The 20084-nt window shown below is 39.0% G+C and overlaps 1 protein-coding gene across 3 annotated transcripts in view; it reads right to left on the reverse strand.

Annotated features, from left to right (window-relative positions):
- Nucleotides 1-217: 217 nt before the first annotated feature.
- The window catches only part of CHST3 (carbohydrate sulfotransferase 3), a 90373-nt gene continuing 70506 nt past the window's right edge, over nucleotides 218-20084 (reverse strand). For 2 of the 3 annotated variants that reach the window (XM_069980622.1, XM_069980621.1), the window contains 2 exons: nucleotides 4400-4655; nucleotides 218-2196 (listed from right to left, as the gene is read on the reverse strand). In XM_069980622.1, the coding sequence (XP_069836723.1) occupies nucleotides 942-2196; nucleotides 4400-4536 (1392 nt within the window). In that variant the 5' untranslated portion in view covers nucleotides 4537-4655 and the 3' untranslated portion in view covers nucleotides 218-941. Of the gene's footprint in view, nucleotides 2197-4375; nucleotides 4656-20084 lie in introns of those variants that run through there. The other variant, XM_069980625.1, reaches the window with a different exon arrangement.

Here is a 20084-nt window from a genome sequence, read left to right on the forward strand (position 1 = left end):
CCAACCTCGCTGAACGGAGATAACAGGTGAGATGTCTGCTTGCACTTTATGGAGTGTTAGAACAAGCTAGAGTGAGAAACAGGTGGTGCAACCTCACGACCGAAAGAAGAAAAAACAGACCGACTTCCTATGAAATGAAGTATTTGATTTCACATGCAAAGCCACAGCCAAGTGTATTGAAGCTTTGTAAGAAAAGGACACTTAGTAAAGCTGGAAATCTTTGTGTGAAATGTTAAGGAGTGCCCAGATATATCATAAATACTCTCAATTTTTGTGAGGATCTGAGTGTGCAAGCTTGTTCTTGTATAGATACATTGCAATAGAATGTCTCTCATATTCTAAATGTCATAAAGAAAACGTCTGCTCTGACGGCAATACTTGTACAACAGTCCACTGTCTATGTAAAAAAAACACTAAATTATAAACCTATCGTTTAAGGAAATAACCATCATAAAGGTCGCTTGCCCTTCAAAATGGTAAAGCTTTTATCCTCTGGACATGTGACTTCATAATTTATGTGCTGTATATTCTGAAAAAGTTTACGTTTTGCAGAGTCTTTGAACTCTTTGGACGCCTTATAGTGCAGAAAATCCTCGACTCGGCTTCAGAAAACAGCTTGTGCTGTGGAGAGAGAAATATTTTTTCCAGGCATAGATTCATTTACCTGGAAAAGTCGGCAGTTTCTGTACATCAGCAGGAATTATCAACCTTAAAAGCCAATCTGGGTAATCGGCATCTTCAGCTTCTTCCACTGACATTTCAATAAGAAAGACTTCCTAATTTAGGAAGCACTATACTGAAAACGCACACAGGCTTAAAAGATGGCGCATTGTGGCTCAGCAGGTGCAAATTGGCCCTCTCCCATGTGCCTCCCATGTTTCAAGCACTAAGTTCAATGGGAGTTCTTAACATAATACATAAATAACTTAAATAACAAAACACTACGTCACCCAAAAATTAACCTTATCTTCTAGCAAACTGATGGATCGATTTGTAAGAGTCTCTAAGTCATTAGCCAGCTTATAGCCAAAAAGTTTCATTGCTGGTTCACACACATCCTGAACTACCTGGGCCAGTTTAAATGGTATGCTAAATCGCCACTTCTCAAACTGTTCTGAGGAGTTCTTTTGTGTAGAATAGATACCATTACTGTCTTGGGAAGCTTGAGTGTTCTTGATGATCCACTCCTCCACTTGCGGTGTAAGTGTTATGCCAGCAAATCTATACATTTCTTTGGCCTTTTCAAGAGGAAATCTAGCAATGTCTTCATATCTTATGAGCATATAGTGACCTCTAAGCCAGTCTGGTTGTCTCAAGCCCAGTTCTGCAGACAAACGGATGCTCTCACAGTTCCCCCTTAGTTTTTGGACTTCATCCTCATGTATAGGAGCTGCCCCCTCTAAGGCCCATTTTTTCCATGATTCATATTTTCCAGAGAAGGCCACCATGCGAGAGGCCAGTACAGCCCTTGGGTCACGCACTAACTGTATAATCCTCATATCAAGTCTTGGATCTTCTACAAGGGTACGTAGGAACTCCAGCTGTCGGATACGTACTGCTTTAACAGCCACATGATCTTTTCTCAAACATGCTTGCATTGCCAATGTCATATTTAGAGGCCCACATCGGCGATTCTTGCAGTGGTACTTTTCGAAGGCTTTTTTCACAAAGGGAGTACACACTGGGTCTTCACATAAAGACTTACTTGACCCTCTACGGAATAAGAACCTTGTAAGGTGGTTTTCAGGAGGTGGTGAAATGAAGTTCTCCAAGATATGTAGATCACAGAGGAGAAGTTGCTGGAGAACATCTCTGTAAACAATTGCTGAACCAACTGCATTGGCACCAATAGATTCAAACGACACCGTTCTTTCAATGTGCCAAAGAGGTTCAAACAAATAAAAGATATTTCCCTGTTGGTTAAAGAATTCACCTATAAAAGAAGAGCCTGTGCGTGTGGTGGCCATCAGCAGTATATGCCTACGAGGCATTTTAGGACGGTCGGCAGGAAATGGGTTAGTCCCACCAAGTTGTAGGGTGACATCAACTAGTTGTTTCCTAAACTGGGAAAAAGCAGAGTCCAGCTGACTAAGCGACAGTAAAGAACCATTTTCTGCATAAACAACATTGGAGTCTGTACTGTTGATCTCGAATATGTTTTGCGGCATTTGCTTAAGAGTGAGTTTGTCTGATACCCTGCAAGTAAAGAAAAAAAAAAAATTATTAAGAGAAGATATTGATACCGCTCATATTTCAGTTTAATTTAAAACTGGTAAATTGAGAAATATGCAATCTATGTAGAAACAAAATATTTTCTTATAACTGTTCTTTGTTTCATTGACATGTAGTGTACATAGTAGAAATGACTTAATTTGTCATGGACTGACAACAAAAGTCTTGTGAAAATTGCACGGATCATTGCTCTTTTTAAGCATTTAACAAATTATGAATTATGATAGAGCAAGTTGATACTAGTCAACAGCTGGATCTCCTTGGGTAGGTTTCAAATGTTACAATTTCCTTAGAGGGCATACTGCACATGGCAGGGAATTATGCATGACGCCTCTATGGAGGAACACAAAGGTGGGTATTTATTAAGACTGGCAAGATTTACTAAGAAGCACACACCTCTGGTGGAACCTGTGCCAGCCCGCCCATCAGGTACTTACAGTATTTTTAAGTCTGTTTACATTGGGCAACTGTGGTAATGTTGTATGTGTGCCGGAATTATAGTGTAATTTGTTACATGACTTGTGCCACATTTATTTTTTTTAGACACATTCAACACTTATTGGGTAATGGGCATGTTTCTGGCATAAAAAAATCCCAGCTAATAGTTGGTCTAAACTTTAAATGGACGGTCTACAAATAAGACAGATGTATCAAACAGCATAGGACACTGTGATACATCTGGCGCATTTAAAGACTGTGTTTGCACTGTTTAAGAATAAGACAGTATTAGTACATCCCCCTGTACTTTAATAATATAGTATTAGTAACACAAATAAACAGATTCTGGAGAGAAGTGTTTTTAGTAAAAAACTGAAGTCAAGAACAAGAGGACACAGTCAGAGATTAGTTGGGGGAAAGATCAGAAGCAACGTGAGAAAGTATTACTTTACTGACAGAGTAGTAGATACTTGGAACAAATTTCACCAGATGTGGTTGGTAAATCTACAATAACAGAATAAACACGCCTGGGATAAACATATATCTATCCTAAGAAAATAAGAAGGAAAATACTAAAAGGGCAGACTAGATGGACCCAGTGGTCTTTTTCTGCCGACAATCTTCTATGTTTCTATATATCACTAAGCACATTTTTGATCATTTTTTGACCCTTTAAGGAGAACCTGTCACCACTCCTGACCTGTCTGTTTTAGCAAGTCCATGCAACACCCATGAAACACAATTCTGGATCACCTTTTCTTATAGTGCTATAATGTGCTGATCCTTATTCTTACTAGACATGTATGGCTCAATAACCAACTGAGTGTTTCTATCTGGGGGCCTGTCCCTGCACTGCCTGACACTGTCAGCTCTGATTGGATTATTATAGGGACAGGCCCCCATATGGTAGCACCCAGTAGCACCCAGTTTTATGAGTAATACAATTCTAGTAAAATCAACGACACAAGATAGAGCTATAAGAAATATGTTCCAGAATTATTTCATGGTGAATAAAAGTACTTACTAAAACATAAAAAGCCAGACGTAAAAAGGTTTATTCCCATTTTATTTTTTGTGGAAAACATAGGGCAAGCTACAAATTCTTGCACAACTTGGGCTTGCTCAAATATTGCAACTTTCCCTCCATTTTCCCTTAAAAACTGACAGCGTTGTTCAAATATTTTCAACGTTTTTCCAGCCTGGCCATTGTTTTCGACCAGAGTGGAGGTCTGTAACCTAGATAACAAGCTGTCAATATACTGGCATATTAGTTAAAATGGGAATACCACTTTAGGCTGCGTTCACACTACGTATATTTCAGTCAGTATATGTATATTTCAGTCAGTATTGCAACCAAAACCAGGAGTGGATTAAAAACACTGAAAGGATCTGTTCACACAATGTTGAAATTGAGTGGATGGCCGCCATATAACAGTAAATAACTGCCATTATTTCAATATAACAGCCGTTGTTCTAAAATAACAGCAAATATTTGCCATTATATGGCAGCCATCCACTCAATTTCAACATTGTGTGAACAGATCCTTTCTGTGTTTTTAATCCACTCCTGGTTTTGGTTGCAATACTGACTGAAATATACACAGTGTGAACATAGCCTTAAAAAGTACAGTCTGTGGTTGTAAAGTAGAGTAAACAGTTAGGGGTTAGGAAACATTCCTGTATCTTTACAATTTCTGTTCATTACCTAAACTTTTTCCCACTCTCTTACTTTGAGATGATCTTGTTTTCTTTCTCAATGATGACCAGAACCACTACTAAGACTAGAAAGAGACCATACTTGGCTTTCATCCTGATTGTCCTCAGCATATCTCTGAGGTCCATGGTGATGTACTGCAATCTATCCATGGCAGGGGTTTCCAATGGAACATCACTTTCTTAATTTTGGGTACAGGAATTTTTGTCTCCTTCTTCAGCTATTAAGACATAACAATGTCTCAAGAATCCTTGCATCTTCAACTGTTTTCCTACAAAGAAACAAATGTTGAAATGTCAAAAAATTGATTAACACTGTTATAATAGTAAGCTGGCAATACACACTGCACTTTATTTTCTTCCAATCTAAATTCAAAAAATAAAAATATAATAATTGTATGTTTTGGAGTATGTTAAGTAACAAGAGTACCTTGAAGGAACCAACGCCTTATAAACCTAATCATTTATCACCAAACCTGACTACACTTACTAATACTGTACACTAAACTATTTTACGATAAAGTGGCCAACCCCTTTAAGTGAGCTCTGTATTTTTAACAAACTGCGTAAATTAATAGTACCGTAAATATAAGGAACTTTGTAATCTATCCTATGAGAGAAAAATGGCTCTTTTTCAACTTGGAGATAGAGCCTGAGAGGAAAGCTGATGAAAAATAGCATATTCAAGTGACATAATGGGCAGAAATAGTTGTACACATATAATAGTTTATCCTGGAAAGTTACCTCCTACAACAGAGATGCTTAAAGTAAGTTGTGACTGCTTTGGGTTTAAATCTATTTGTCAGTTTCTTAAAAGGAACTAACGGATTATATACCCAACACGTGTTCAATGTCTTTTCCTGATTTATGCAGTGGATGGGAAAATACAGTACGTTTTAAATTATCCCATCAACATTTTCCTGGAAAGACAACAAACATATGGATCCTATTGTTATACAGCCACACACACTCACCCTACTGTATGTGTAGAAGAATATAATGACATCTTCAGAAGTCTCTATAGCTACACGGTATACAGACATCTAAAGCAGAAAATCAACAAGGATGAACGAAAAACCAGAGTTTACACTAAACACATACAATACAGTCAGCCCTCAGTTGCAGGCATTATCACATCAAAACACAATGACAATATTTAAGGTGGTTTAAATTTTGAGAAATATTTATAAAGTCTCTACTAAATAACAATCACCATTAGGTGAATTTAACACAGTCTTTGTCTAATGCACCATTTTTGCCAAGGGCTGGACAATAAGGTAAAGTGGACCGGACAGGGGGCATAGCCGTCCGGCAATAGTGCACTTCTTACAATTCATGCTATAGAGAAAGTGTAAATTGTAGCTAAAGTCTATGCTTAGCTCGGCACTAGCAAAGGTTTTGGTAGTATGACAGGCCTTTTTGCTTGATTTAGTAGGATTTGTGGCCTCTTCATATAATGAACAAATATAAGGGATCTTCCAGAATCGGTAACCTTCTCTGTTCAGGATAGTAGATAAGAATCCTGAACAAAAGACCCCTGTTTAATAACTCAATGTCTTCTAATACACTTTCTGAAAATGAGGGGTATGAGGGGGATTTATTGAGATGCACCCTGTCCCCATGCCCCGCAATAGATTTATTGAGATGCACTTGCTACTTGCTTCTCAGTAAATCCAGTTAATGTAAAGCTGCCATGTAGATACAGAGGGGCCTGGCTGTCATACTGACAGATGAGCTCCCTCAATCACAGCACGGGAGATCTGAAACACCTTACTCTAGGCCTCCCTTGAAAAGGCATCAGTGGCCTAGAATAAGTCCCCCTAGTGACCGCCATAAAAAGGTGATCATTAAAAAAGTAAAAAAAACCAAAAACTTTAAATAATAAATATAAAGGTTAAAGGGAACATGTCACCAAAATTTTCTTTCGCTGATTAGAGTCAGATTTTGTTCCAATCTGTTTCTATTTCACTTTTATTCATCAGAAATAAACAATTTTTTTTATTCCAATCTGTTTCTATTTCACTTTTATTCACTGTTATGGGGGCTGCTATCTTGCCTGGCCTTTTTTTAACAGTATTTAGTGACATGCTTTACAGCAAGACTCATGGTCATAGACGACAACAAACAGACTCTGGGCATCACTGGGCATGCTCTCTGACCTTTGAAGAGGGCTGTTATTTTCTCCACTATCTACTGGTGTCACATGTCGCTACAATGCTACGCAGATCCCTTTTCAGCAGCCTCCTCTTATTACTACAAACAGAACAAAAAGTCTCAGCTTAGTTTTAGCCTCACTGGTGAGAATGAAAACTGCAAACTATCAGGATTATTCTATAATATAGATAGAAAAATTGAAAAAAATTACCAAAAACGCTTTCAAAATATTTTTAACATAAAAATATTATTTAAACAATGAGTCATTCTCTGATGACACATTCCCTTTAAGAAAAAAAAACTCTTAATACTAAAAAATAAATAAACAGTGAAACAGCTCAAAATGTTTGAAATAAAGTAAAAAAAAACAAACAAAAACTTGTCAATTTGGCGACTTTAACCTGATGTTTATGGACGCCAAGGATGTCATGACAAAACACTTTTCATTTAAAAAGCAACATGTCTGGCTTTATCAGTTTTCATAACTACAACTCATAGTTATGTATTTCACTCTGTTTTCAAAGCATATAAAAAGGGAATTGGGAAAAAGGCAAGGAAGCTAACAATAGGAGCACCATGCAACCTAAAAAGTTGACAGTCAAGTAATACAGTCTTTAATTAGAAGTAAAAAAAATAGCAACAGATGCTCGATGTCTTTTTATCTGTCACCAAAAACTGGTCATAGAAACAGAAAAAAAGTATCTTAAAAGTAAACAACAGCTGCAAGGATATTTAAAAAAAAGTCATGTCACATTTATTCCTTGTATAGCACAAATCCCCAAGAGTCTGTTAGAGACATGCTTACCCTGCCAGTCAGTCATTCTTGGCTAAGACTGCAAAATTCTGGGGTCATTTTAAGGCTATGTTCAAACACAGTAAAATAAAAGCTTAATACATCCGTGATTTTGAGTAAAAATAAAACATTGTGTGAACTGGCCTTTTTTGCAAAAGCTGTGGTAAATAATGAGCATGTTCATTATTTGGATGGTCATAATCAATTGCAGGCCTTATTGACTCATCGTGACACCCAGAATAAAACCTGATTTTCGCCAAACTACCGGCCCCAAGAGAAACACTGACGCCTGATGACAGGTACAAAAGAATATTGGCAGTTTGGGGGTGGGTACCAACTGGTACAGATTCACTTTAAATGTGGTCATATTTAAACCTCACAATTATGGTTGAATTTTACCTTTATTTTATGGTGTGTAAACAAAGCCGCGGTCTGTGTACACACAGTATTTTTTTTAGACTTATTTTATCCGTCAAACAACTTCCATTTTAAAGGCAATATGAGACTCAAACTTTAAGAAATTTTTATTTCCAATTGTAATTTTGTTTTGGAACTTTTTTGCTTTGTTTGAACAATTTTCAAACATTCTTTAAGCTGTTTTTTGTTCTATGTTGAAATTTGTAAATCAGCCTTTTTTAAGTTAGAAGATAATTTAAAAAAAAAAAAAGTGTTTAAAAAAAGGCCCTTGCATTTGAATAATTATAGGCATGAAAATGAAACTACATTTGAACTGACAGATCTATTCCTATTGAATTACTTGGGAAAAAATAGTTTATTTCTGAGACAAACAGTAATTTTATGGATATTTATGTTAAAACAAGTTGCAGAAACAGCCTCAGCAGTTATAAAAAGCAAAGCAAAACAGAATATCTTACTGAAAATCTGAAACGAGATGTTAAAGAAACATTTTCTAATCATGCCAGTCTGTAATAATTAAAGCGTGCTCACAACAGTAGGAGAGACACTGTAGAAACGGTTTAATACTCAAGATGACCTTAATGTTTCCCTACAACAAGGCCATGGTTGGCCTCTTGACCACTGCCTCCTGGTCCGACCTGTTTGCAAAGTCAATTGCAACCTTATCTTCTAATTCAAAAGTTGCCTTACTGATCATTACCATCTAAAACAATAAACGAGGGGTTAAATTTCCTGTATTCTGTCATAAAGAAAAATAGTCTTAGTCTTAATACTCTGCTACAAAAGAGAGGTCATGCAGAGCAACCTAATGCCATATTTTTTTTTTTATCTTACCACCTAGAATTGGCCATGCTGCTTTTCCAATTCACATCACATCAGGCAATTCCGGTCAAAAGGTTGGCCTGAGACTGCACAATTAAAGTCATAGAATTACATGCTTTAAAATGTAAAATTCATTTAAAATTTGTAAAAATCAGAAGAGTGTCCTTTACTTTTCGTTTTAGCACTTTTGTTTTTTCCTCTTATTTAAAATGCCTTGCATTTTTTCACTTACAGACCCACATGAGCCCTTATTTTTTGTGAAACCAATTGTACTTTGCAATAACAGACTTAATTTTTCCATAAAATATGCTGCGAAACCGGAAGAAATTATTTGAGCAGTGAAATTAAAAAAGAAAAAGCACTTTTTTACCTTTTGGGGGGATTTCATGTATCCGCTTAGATTGATTCTGTATGCATATACAGCATTGAACAATTAGATCTGAGCTTGATTGCAATAGGCTGCTGGAACCCAGAGCAATCAAGCACCAAGCTGGGATCAATGTTGCAATATGCTGAGGCCAAGCTGGGTAAGAAGCAGGGATCATCCCTCAGCGATTACATCATGAGGGGGCAATCCTATGACTAGACACCAAGAATGGCTTGTTTATAGCCATTTAAATGCAGCTGTCAGCTTTAAAGCCGCTGAAGCTGCTAACGCCTGCGGTCCCCCGCATAAGCCCTCTTTTAACTCCTGCACCCACCGGAGGACGTGCTGGAACGTCCTTGTGTAGGAAGGGGTTAAGTCACTTGTAGTAGATGAAGCCAATCAATATCCTATTTTATATAAATGGAAACTATCAACAGGTTATAAGAATCTAACCTACTGATATGTCCCTATAGTGCACAGAGTGCTGAGGATGAAGCTAATTTTCTTACCTTCATACTTAGCGCAGGTTTCAGGAACTTTGTAATTTAATAAATATATAAATGAGGCAGTTTGATGCACTGAGGGCAGGACTACAACCCTCAATGATGTACCAATCCACCGCAGCCAGCCTGCCCCTACTAATGGATATTCATCTGGCGCTCTTCAGTGAGGAGCATCAAAGTGACGTCACTGCAGAGCACCACCCCAATATTCATTAGAAGGGTAGGGATGGATCAGTACACTGAGGGTGGTAGTCCTGCCCCCAGTGCATCAAACCACCTCATTTCCATATATAATAGACTACAAAGTTCCTGGAAATGGTGCTGGGGATCAAGGTAAGAAAATTATCTTCATCCCCAGTGCCCCTGCTCTATAGGGATAGTTTTCCTTTAATACATCAATGTATCATTTCTCATAACAAACATTGTTTTAACCATTTGCTATGAAGGAACTATAATTTTCCCACTTATTATGGATACCATATGTATCTGTCATCTATAGACTATTATTAAAATAAACACAACTATAGCGCCTTACGTTAGATTACCTAATTGGGTAAAATCATGACAAAAGGAGACTAAGCAGCAACACCAGACCCAATCTATGGATAATAATGACAGACTATTTTTTCTTATCCTGGGTAACCCCTTTAAAAACTTCACAGGGCACAGTGCTATGATGTCAGAATATTAATTACTTTAGCAAAGCAGCAATATAACCAATTTTTCTCCTTTATTAGACATCATGCCAATGAGGCCATCTAATAGCTATAACATTAACAGTCACTCAAGGGAGTCTCTAGTCATAATTCTGTAACAAATATCAATTGTTTAGAAAAGGTTTCCCATCCACCACATTGCCCCATGCCATGATATGAGATGAGGTGTTTCCTAATAAAATACGAACATTTGCTAGATATTTACCGAAAGACAATTCAGTAAAGAAAACAGAAGCTGAGGCATGTTCTGTCATTAGGATTGCGGTAATCTTGGAAACATATGTTCTGTGAAAGGCTGACGATTGCTTGCCAAGATAATACGTTGTTCTGTGAAATGCTGGGGATTCTGGCATCTGAAGCTTAGCCTTCATAGACTGCCAATAACCCAAAATGACATCTATACCATGAACAAACCACTGACTGATTAATGGCTTAAACCTAATGACTCTCATTTCTAATCATCATTGGGGACGCTCATGTTTCATATGAAACCTCGGAGAACATACCCACAGTCTATGCCCCGCCATGTTTCAAGATCAGACACTAACTCATTGGTTCCTACTGAAAACTTTAATTGCTTAGTTTATTTATATAGCACGAATATATGCCGAGGCATTGTGTGAACCTTGTCCTCTTCCACAGGAGTCCTTGCCCTTTATTAGTTTACGATTACACTTCCTTACCTATATACACTAGGGATAATTTCATAGGAAGTCAATTAGCCTAGCAGGCTGCTTTTGGACCTTGGGAGGAAACTGTAGTACCTGAAGAAAGCTCACCACATATGTACACATAGGTCTTATGATTTCCATACAAATACTGTATCAAATTTTAATGCCTACCATTTTGTGTTACTGTGCAGGCAATGAAAGGGTTAAACGTATTTCTTTGCTGCAATTAATAAGTGTCCGATAAGGAGATACTGAAGGAGACAGAGAAGTGATAAGTATTCACAGAACAGGGCCCATGTTATTATAGTAAGGGTCCTTTTACATGGCGCATTATGCAGTCGCGCGCAGCCAGGTTGCTGTGTCGTAAGTGCAGCCATTGGTATTGTCCGCACATCCCCTGTATACACAGAGAGATTTATCTGACAGATCTCTGAGGCCAAAGCCAGATACAGACTATAAACAGAGAACAGGTTATAAAGGAAAGACAGGGATCTAACCTCTTTTTAAGTCCATTCCTGGCTTTGGCTTCAAAAATCTGTCAGATAAATCTCTCTGTGTAAACATAACCATAACCGATAGCAATAATTTATATGACCGCCCAATAGATCCCGTCAGCAAACGAGCAGGTTTTTGCTCACCTGTCTGCTGATCGCTGGCCCTTTTATGGCTATAGTGGAATGAGCATTCTTATGGTGCATTTACACAAAGATTTATCTGACATGTTTTTGAAGCCAAAGCCTAGGGCAGACTCTAAACAAAAACTGGTTTTAACCCCTTCAAGACAGAGCCCTTTGATGCATAAAAGTCCGGGTCAGATTAATGCAATGTTCCTCCCCATCTTCTAAGAGCCCTAGCGCTTTTATTTTTCCACCTACAGGGCTGGTTGGGGTGCCATTTTTTGTGCCATGATCTTTAGTTTTTATTCATATCATATTGGTGTAACAGAAAAATTTTGATTGCTTTTTATAAATTTTTTTGTGATATATAATTTAATAAAATCAGCAATCCTGGTGCGTTTTTTTTTTTTCAGTTTACGCCGCTCACCGTGCGATAACAATAATGTTATATTGTAATAGATCGGACAATTCCGCATGCTACAATATGTAATATGTTTATTTATTTTTATTTTTATAATGGGCAAGGGGGTCTTTTAAAATTTTATTGGAAGGGGGTTTATAAGGGTTTTTTTTAATACTTTTACAAAACTGTTTTATTACCTTTTTTCAAAATTCTTTTATCACTGTGAAATATGCAATCATCAGATTGCATAAACTGATCTATGCTATGCCATAGCATAGCATAGATCAGTGTTATCAGCGATCTATGTATAGAGCCTGCCTGAGAGCAGACTCAACACATGGATCGCCGATCCGACAGGACAGAGGTAAGGAGCTTTAGGTAAGGAGCACTCGGTGACAGATGCTTGATCTGTCACTGAGCACCTTAAACGGCGTGATCGCTGTAGATTATGGCATTTAAGGGGTTAATGAGAGTCGGCTACGGGATCGCAGCTGACTCATTACCTCCAGGCCCCGGACATAGATGTGAGTGGGATCGCTCTCTCTCTGCAGCTCTCCTGCTCAGAAAAAGCCCCTGTAGTCAGGAACGTATACATACATTCCTACTGCATGGGGTATGTGCAGCAGGAACGTATATATACATGGTACTGACGGGAAGGGGTTAAAGGAAAGCCTGAAATTTCTCCTCCTTCCAAACCTTTCCTAGCTTTGGCTTCAGAAATATGGGTGGGTTCATACTGAGAAATTCTCGCGGATAATGTCCGTGGAATTCCGTTGTCTGTCCGTGCGCACGTCTGCGCGTCTTTATGCCGGCTCCATAGACACCATTCTATGGGCCGGCGTATTCCGCTATTCAGCGAAAGAAGTGACATGTCACTTCTTTCGGTGGATAGCGGAATACGCCGGCCCATAGAATGGTGTCTATGGAGCCAGCGGAAAGGCGTGCGGCCGTGCTCACAGACAGCGGAATTCCGCTGACATTATCCACGAGAACTCCTCAGTATGAACCCACCCTCTGTCAGATAAATCTCTCTGTGTAAACGCACCATTAGGAATACTTGTTGATAATCACACGCCATTCCTATAGTTCATACCGTATGGGACGCACATATCTAGACGCAGTATACAAAAGGCGGGTTATGGAATATGAAATAAAGCATGTGAATTTTTTTATTGAGCCGTGGACCTTTCTCTTTATGTGATAATGTTGTCTTGCATGCTGTCTAGCGACTTTAGACAGTCAGTATTGTGGTCCTCATATTGCAACTAAAACCAGGAGTGGATTAAAAACACAGAAAGGATCTGTTCACACAATGTTGAAATTGAGTGGATGGCCATCATTTAATGGCAAATATTTGCTGGTATTTTAAAACAACGGCTGTTGTATTGAAATAATGGCCGTTATTTACTGTTATATGGCGGCCACTCAATTTCAACATTGTATGAACAGAGCCTTTCTGTGTTTTCAATCCACTCCTGGTTTTGGTTGCAATATGAGGACCACAATACTGACAGAAATATACGTAGTGTGAACCCAGCCTAAAAGAGGAGTCCATAGACCTTGAAATGCATTGTGTTAATGCAGGCATTTTACAAGAGACTATTCACCATTAGGTGCGCCATTCTTTCCTATTTTAGCCGTACTACATTCTGTAACTGGTAATGTGGATGACACTGCTAGATCTCCACACATAGACTACCTGTAATCTTTTGTCTTATGTTTGATGGCAAGAAATGGCCTGGTTAACAAATACCCATCAACAAATTTCAAGGAATTTTCAAAGAATAATTACAAAACTGAAAGTTTTAATATGGAGCTGTACTATATGCCCTATAAGCACTGAGACAATGTTATTAGCTTTATTTTCCTAGAACAATGACTGCTGTGATTCTGCTGAATATTGCGACAATTTTCTAAAACATTTTGGAAACCAATTCTGTTCTGAATAGGTATTTTGCTGTACTGCCAAGCTGTGTAGTTCAAAGACAGGACGTTAGTCATAATGTGCTTTTCCTTCTGTGTTTAGATCTTAATCACAGAATTCCCAAGCATGACCAGGCCTGCTGCAGTGAGCGGACAAGCATTTCAAAGAGCTTCAATTACACAAAAAGTGGTATTCCAGTGGCATCCGGGAAAAATCCATGTACTTTTTTTCTAAAGATAAGAAATGTTCCATTTCCGCTTAATTCAGATGCAGTTTAGACTTATTGTTATAGAGGTCAACCAGAAAGGTCATGTTGTGGGATCAAGAAAACAAAAATTCTTTCATAACAGCCTATTAAAGGAAAGGAAGTAAGTGTTATTGCTACTTATTGTACTTATGGTAAAGCTTATAAAACTTTATACCACCATTTCCATTTTAGGTCCAAAATTCTCAGATGATTTTTATTTTTATTTTTTTTTTACAGAATTTGAAACTTGTCTTTTTGTTATTACAGAAGTTACAAATTCCTCCTTTCCCTAATACAGTCATATCGACAGTAATAAAGCCACCCAACGGAGGCTTCACACAACTAAAAATATTTTATGTCCGGCCTTCAAAACCACTTTACATGTGTCTTTTAGGGTATACACTTGCTACTTAGTATACCATGGCAGAGAAGTGCTGCAAAGAGTAGCTTGTGCCTTTGCAGACTTTACATCATGAATTTGCTGCCAATGCGAAGACATGAGCATCATGCACATGACGAGAACACAAGGAAATTTATTAGTCATACAGTAAGAATGTGTTTTGTTGACATCATGAATCATGAAGTTGTTCATTCAATTGAATACTACATTTCCCTTGGTAGTGGTCTCTATATAGCCAATAAGTGCCTAGAATAGCTTAAAGTCGCTCTGTACCCACAATCTGCCCCCTTCGTACAGCTGCTTTTAATCCAAAATCTGTCCTTGGGTCCATTCGGCAGGTGACGCAGTTATTGTCCTAAAAGACTTCTTTTAAACTTGATGCTCTGTGTCAAATTGGCGTGGCTTAGTGTGTGTGCCCCAGGCCTGCACCACCCCTCCGTCCCTCCTTTCTGCTCTCTTCATCATTAGGAATGCCCATGGGCAGGCTGTTTTCTATTCATCACTTGTCTAAGTGGTGCACATGTGCTGGATCATCAAGGTACATGTGCAGTGTTCAGACAAGTGATGAATAGGAGAAGTCCTGCCTGGACCATTTCTTATTATGAAGAGGGCGCGGAGGAGGGACACAGGGGGTGGTGTAAGCCTAAGGCATAGACACTCTAGGCCATGCCAATTTTACACAGGGCCACAAGTTTAAAAGTAGTTTTTTAGGCAATAACTGCATCACCTGCCCAATGGACCCCAGTACAGATCTTTGAATAAAAGCAGCTATTTAAAGGTACAAGCGGTTTGTGGGGGGCAGATTGCGGGTCCAGATTTACTTTAACACTGAGAAATGTAAGGAGTAAGCAGCCAGTTGGCAAGGTGTTGGATGGTAGCTACACAGGCTAGTAAGACTGCTAGTCTAGGTTATGTTCACGATAAGGAATAGGTGAGGAATTTCAAGCTGAATCCATGCTTGTGTTCAATGGGATTTCCGTTCTGATGTTCACATGGTGGAATTTATGCATAGAATTCTTTGGGTGGATTCCACTAGAGAAATCACATAGAAGCCATTGGGTTTTTAAATTTGGTCTGCATTCCATGCATATTCTGCCAAAGCTGAAGAAGAGGAAATTTGGAGCAGAAAACTTTCCTCTCCAATTCCTAACCGATTCCTTAGTGTGAACATACACTTAGTACCTAAACAAGTTGCACATGATAGGAGTTGTTTGGCCAGAGCCTGTCCTGTTTGGCCAGAGTTTTATTGGCCCTGTACTGAAAGCCATATTTAACTACGTACCTGCCGATTTGGTAAAAATTATAAACGGCAAATGCTTACCTGCCTGCGTTTCTGTTTTAGTCCCCTAGTTTCGGCTCACTCAACCAATCGCTGGCTAAGGTGCAATAGTGTAGTGATTGACTGAGCAGGCAGTCAGTGAGCCAGAATCAGGAGACTAAAGCAGGAGCATACTGGGGAATGCGGACAGTTAAGCATTTGCCATTTATTATCTTTACTAGCCCAGCAAATAAGTAGTTAATTATGGCGCTCACTATTTCCTCACAGCTGAATGAAAATCCGAAGGGAGAATGCAGCATCGCAGATGGGCCTTACCAAGTATCACAGCAGATTTCATCATGAAACTCATGGCAAGAATTTAATGCAGTACATGTGAAGGAACCCTTGGGCTATGCTCACACACAGTATTTCCATCAGTCTTTTTTCAACCAAGACCAGAAGTGGAACTGACAGGGCATAATCTAATGAAAAATATTGCCCAGTTTCAACCCACTCCTGGTTTTGATTGATAAAAGACAGACCAAAACACTGATGGAAATACTGTGTGTGAACCTAACCTTAACAAAAAAAAGTTATATAGATGTCTCTATGTAATGTATTGCTGTGTCTGCACAATTCTGGTGCACTGGTAGTTGAATAACATCTAGGAAGTAAAGAAAACTGTCCTCTGTGCAGAGCTGTCTTCTGCTCCCTCTGCTCTGCCCCTTCCTCCGCAGGAGACGGACACCATGTGATCTCCAGCTCACATTAAGTTTGCTTGTTGACTAAAAAAGCAGACATGAGGGGAGTGGAAAACAGGGGGGCATGGGCGGAGAGTGTGAGGGGTGCTGACTAGAGACCCATGGAGGGGCATATGTGGGAGAAACAGGAAGCTTTGAGTGTGTACCGCAAATACTACTGGAAAATGTAGTCTGTTAGCAGTGCAGGGGAAAAAAAAAAACAAGAGAGATGGAGCAGGCAGAAAAGGGCATCAGAGGAGCGGGACTACTTTAAAACCACAAGGGTGTCAGGGGGAAACATAGGCAAGTACTGTACCTTGCACTGTTTAGAAGTTTTTTTTTTATTTTTTTAACAAGGCTGCCCTGAGTTCCCCTTTAAAGGAAAACTGAACTTTTCTCCTATTCACTGGATAAGAGAAAAGTAGAAGATTGGGGGGGGGGGGGTCTGAACTTTATACCTCCTGCCAATCTCCCTATTGTGTCCCACTGGCTCTATTATTAAAAAAAAAAACGCAGGTACGGTGCGTGACCCACAGCTCTATTCATATCTATGGAGCATCAGAAAGAGCCGAGTACGCTAGAAGAGCGCTGTACTCGGCTCTTTCCGTTGGCCCTATAAGAATGACACGCGCCTTACCCACGGCTCTGTTCCTAATAAAGAATCCAGGGGCCCGATATGGAGATCCGCAGGGGGTATGGAGGTCGGACCCTTCCCCCCCAAATCTCCTACTTTTCCCCTATCCTGTAGATAGAGGGGAAGTTCACATTCTTCCTGGAATACCTTAGTGCTGAAACCAATGTCAGGTAGCTTCTGCCAATGCAAAGACATGAGCATCATGCACATGACGAGAACACAAGGAAATTTATCAAACAGTCATACAGTGAGAATGTGTTTTGTTGCCCATAGCAGCCAACCACAGCTAAGCTTTCATTTTACCAGTGATCATTAATACTTAAAAGCTGTATTCTGATTGGTTGCTATGGCCAACAAAGGAAATTCCTCCTATAAGAAAGCTTGATAAATCTCCCTCACATTTTCCATTGCTTTGTACACACATGGAATATTGTGTACAGTTCTTAATCCGATTCTGGAGAAGAGTCGTTAATTTAAGGATTTAGGCCCTGTTCACACTACGGAATCGGTACAGAGATTCCATGTAGAACCTCCTGCGCGAACTCAGCGCCAAACCCTGCCTTCATTCTCTATGAATGGAAGGACTCGTGCGCCTCTGCTCTCCGCGCCTCTCCGCTAAAAGAATTGACACATCAATTCTTTAGGCAGAGAGGCGTGAAGAGTGGAGGCATGTGAGCCCTCCCATTCAAACACAGGATTCAGTGCCAAATCCGCGCAGGGGGGTTTCCGCACAGAATCTCGGCGCCGATTCCGTAGTGTGAATGGGGCCTACGTTATTCTGATTGCCAGATTTGAAGATGGGAAGGAACTTTTTCTATCAAAGATTTATTTAGTAAAGTTGACTGATATCCTGATATGTTGCTCTTTTCCTCCCTTTGTTGACAGCTCGTTTTCTAGGTTACCGATAACCACTCTGATAGATCAGCCAGACCACTACTTTTGCAGCAGAGAGGTGGTCAGTAACCTAGACAATGAACAAGGGGATGAAAAGAGCAGCATCTCAATAGAATTTCAAATTTACTCTAGTTGTAAAAATGTTTAACGTAGAGTATCCTCCCTTCCAAGATTCACTAAGTCAGCTGAGATGGGAAAACCTCTTTAAGATTCTCATGAAACTCTTACTTAGTTCTTTACAGCCATAGCAATTAAACCAATAGATATCATCTGGCATAACCAAGTACAATAACATCAGAAAAATGCATTATTAATAAGATTTCTTTAATGAAAGACTCATTATAGCCATACAAAGTAATCTCTGAGAGCTGGCACCTGCAATACACCTGCCTCAGCAAAGATAAATCTAAGAGTGCACCTGGAGAGGAAGGGAAGTGTATATTACAGTATCCCTGACCAGGTCTCTTTATCACAAGATAAATGACAGACACTTGTTCTTTGTGTTCTCTGCAGTTGTTTAGAATAGATCCAGGAATTGCTGGAGCGGTTACTTTAATTACTTGCACTAGTCCTGCTCACTGATACAGAAACCAATGCCAATTATTGCATCAGGCCAAAAAAACGTCAGCATGCTCTTGGCCAAAAAATACATTTGCTTTTCTTTTAGGAACAGGTCAGCAGCTCAATTTTTTTTGTTCTTTGACACTGTAAAAGATTGCTAAAAAAAACCCTGAACAGCGAAACAGACAGCATACATTTGTCAATCAGATAATCTATTATCTTGACTAACAGATGATACACCTGTCGAGAAAGAAGATATATCGAGCAGCAGGAGAACGGTCAGTGCTTAAAGTTAATTTTGTTGGAAGCAGGAATGTGAGCAGAGACCTTGACAAGAGCCAAATTGTGATATCTACATGTCTAGGTAAGGCTGGGTTCACACTGCGTTTTTGCAATTCATTTTTTTATTCATTTGTTGCAGAAAACAGTTTTATGTGCATCCGTTTTTCCATTGACTGCCATTATAAAAAATGTATGAAAACGCATTTATTATTTTTTTAGTATATACAAAAATGTGGTCGATGACTGTATTTTTTGGCATGAGAAATTTGTCAACACTATGACACTAAAATATATTGTTTTAGAAAAAAGAAAAAAAAGTATCATATAGACATGTAGGTATAAAAAAAAGTAAACAGGCTATGGTGGTAAGACAAAAAAATATATAATTTTTTTTTAATGAAAAAAAAAAAAAGGTCATTAGGGTACTTAGTCCTTAATGGGTTAATATTACTGTGGCCTAGGATATAGAGAAACAAAATAAAAATGAACACACACAAAAATGGAACACAGCTGTGCTCTTTATTATCATGAGATTCCAGCTGTCTTCATTTTTTCCCTGCTCATTTTTTAGCTTCAACTTGTCAGTTCAGGGCTTTTTATTTTATTTATTTATGTAATTTTATCAAACTATGTTGTACGAGTTTGATACATCTTTAAATGAAAGGAGATAAAGTAAGTAAAATGTATTTAGGCTTCATAAAAGCAAAATGAATATTTACCATCGGTATGGTGATTTTACTAGGTTAAAGGGGTTATCCGGGTATAAAAACAATAGCTATAGTGTTGCATGTATGTAAAAAAACAAGCTATACTTACCTCTCCACGCTCCTCCTGGTGTCCCCTGAGACAATTCTGCCTCCACTTCTGAGACAGACTTCTCTCGGGGATAACAGCCCCCTCAGCCAGTCACTGGCCACGTCAGAAGTGGCCTCAAAAGTGGAGGCGGGCTATTCTTGAGGGATACCCATAGTAAGACACCAGGGGAGCGCAGATGAAATAAGTATTGTTTCCTTATTGTTTTTTTAAATACTTGCAACCATACAGCTATTGTTTTGCATATCCCGATAACCCCTTTATGGGGGTAATCTGTACAGCCTGGCTCGGTTCACACTATGTAAAACTACGGCCGTAGTTCTTGCCGCAGAACTACGGCCGTTGTTTTTAGGGGTGGAACATAGCCTTATTTTCAATGGGATCCCGGCCGGAGCGTACACACATCGTATGCGCTCCGGCCGAGATCCCATACCACACATCCCATGACATGTCAGTTTTCTGCGGCCGGAATTCAGCGAATTTCG

The sequence above is a fragment of the Dendropsophus ebraccatus genome, chromosome 8 (assembly GCF_027789765.1).
Source record: "Dendropsophus ebraccatus isolate aDenEbr1 chromosome 8, aDenEbr1.pat, whole genome shotgun sequence".
Taxonomy (NCBI): domain Eukaryota; kingdom Metazoa; phylum Chordata; class Amphibia; order Anura; family Hylidae; genus Dendropsophus; species Dendropsophus ebraccatus.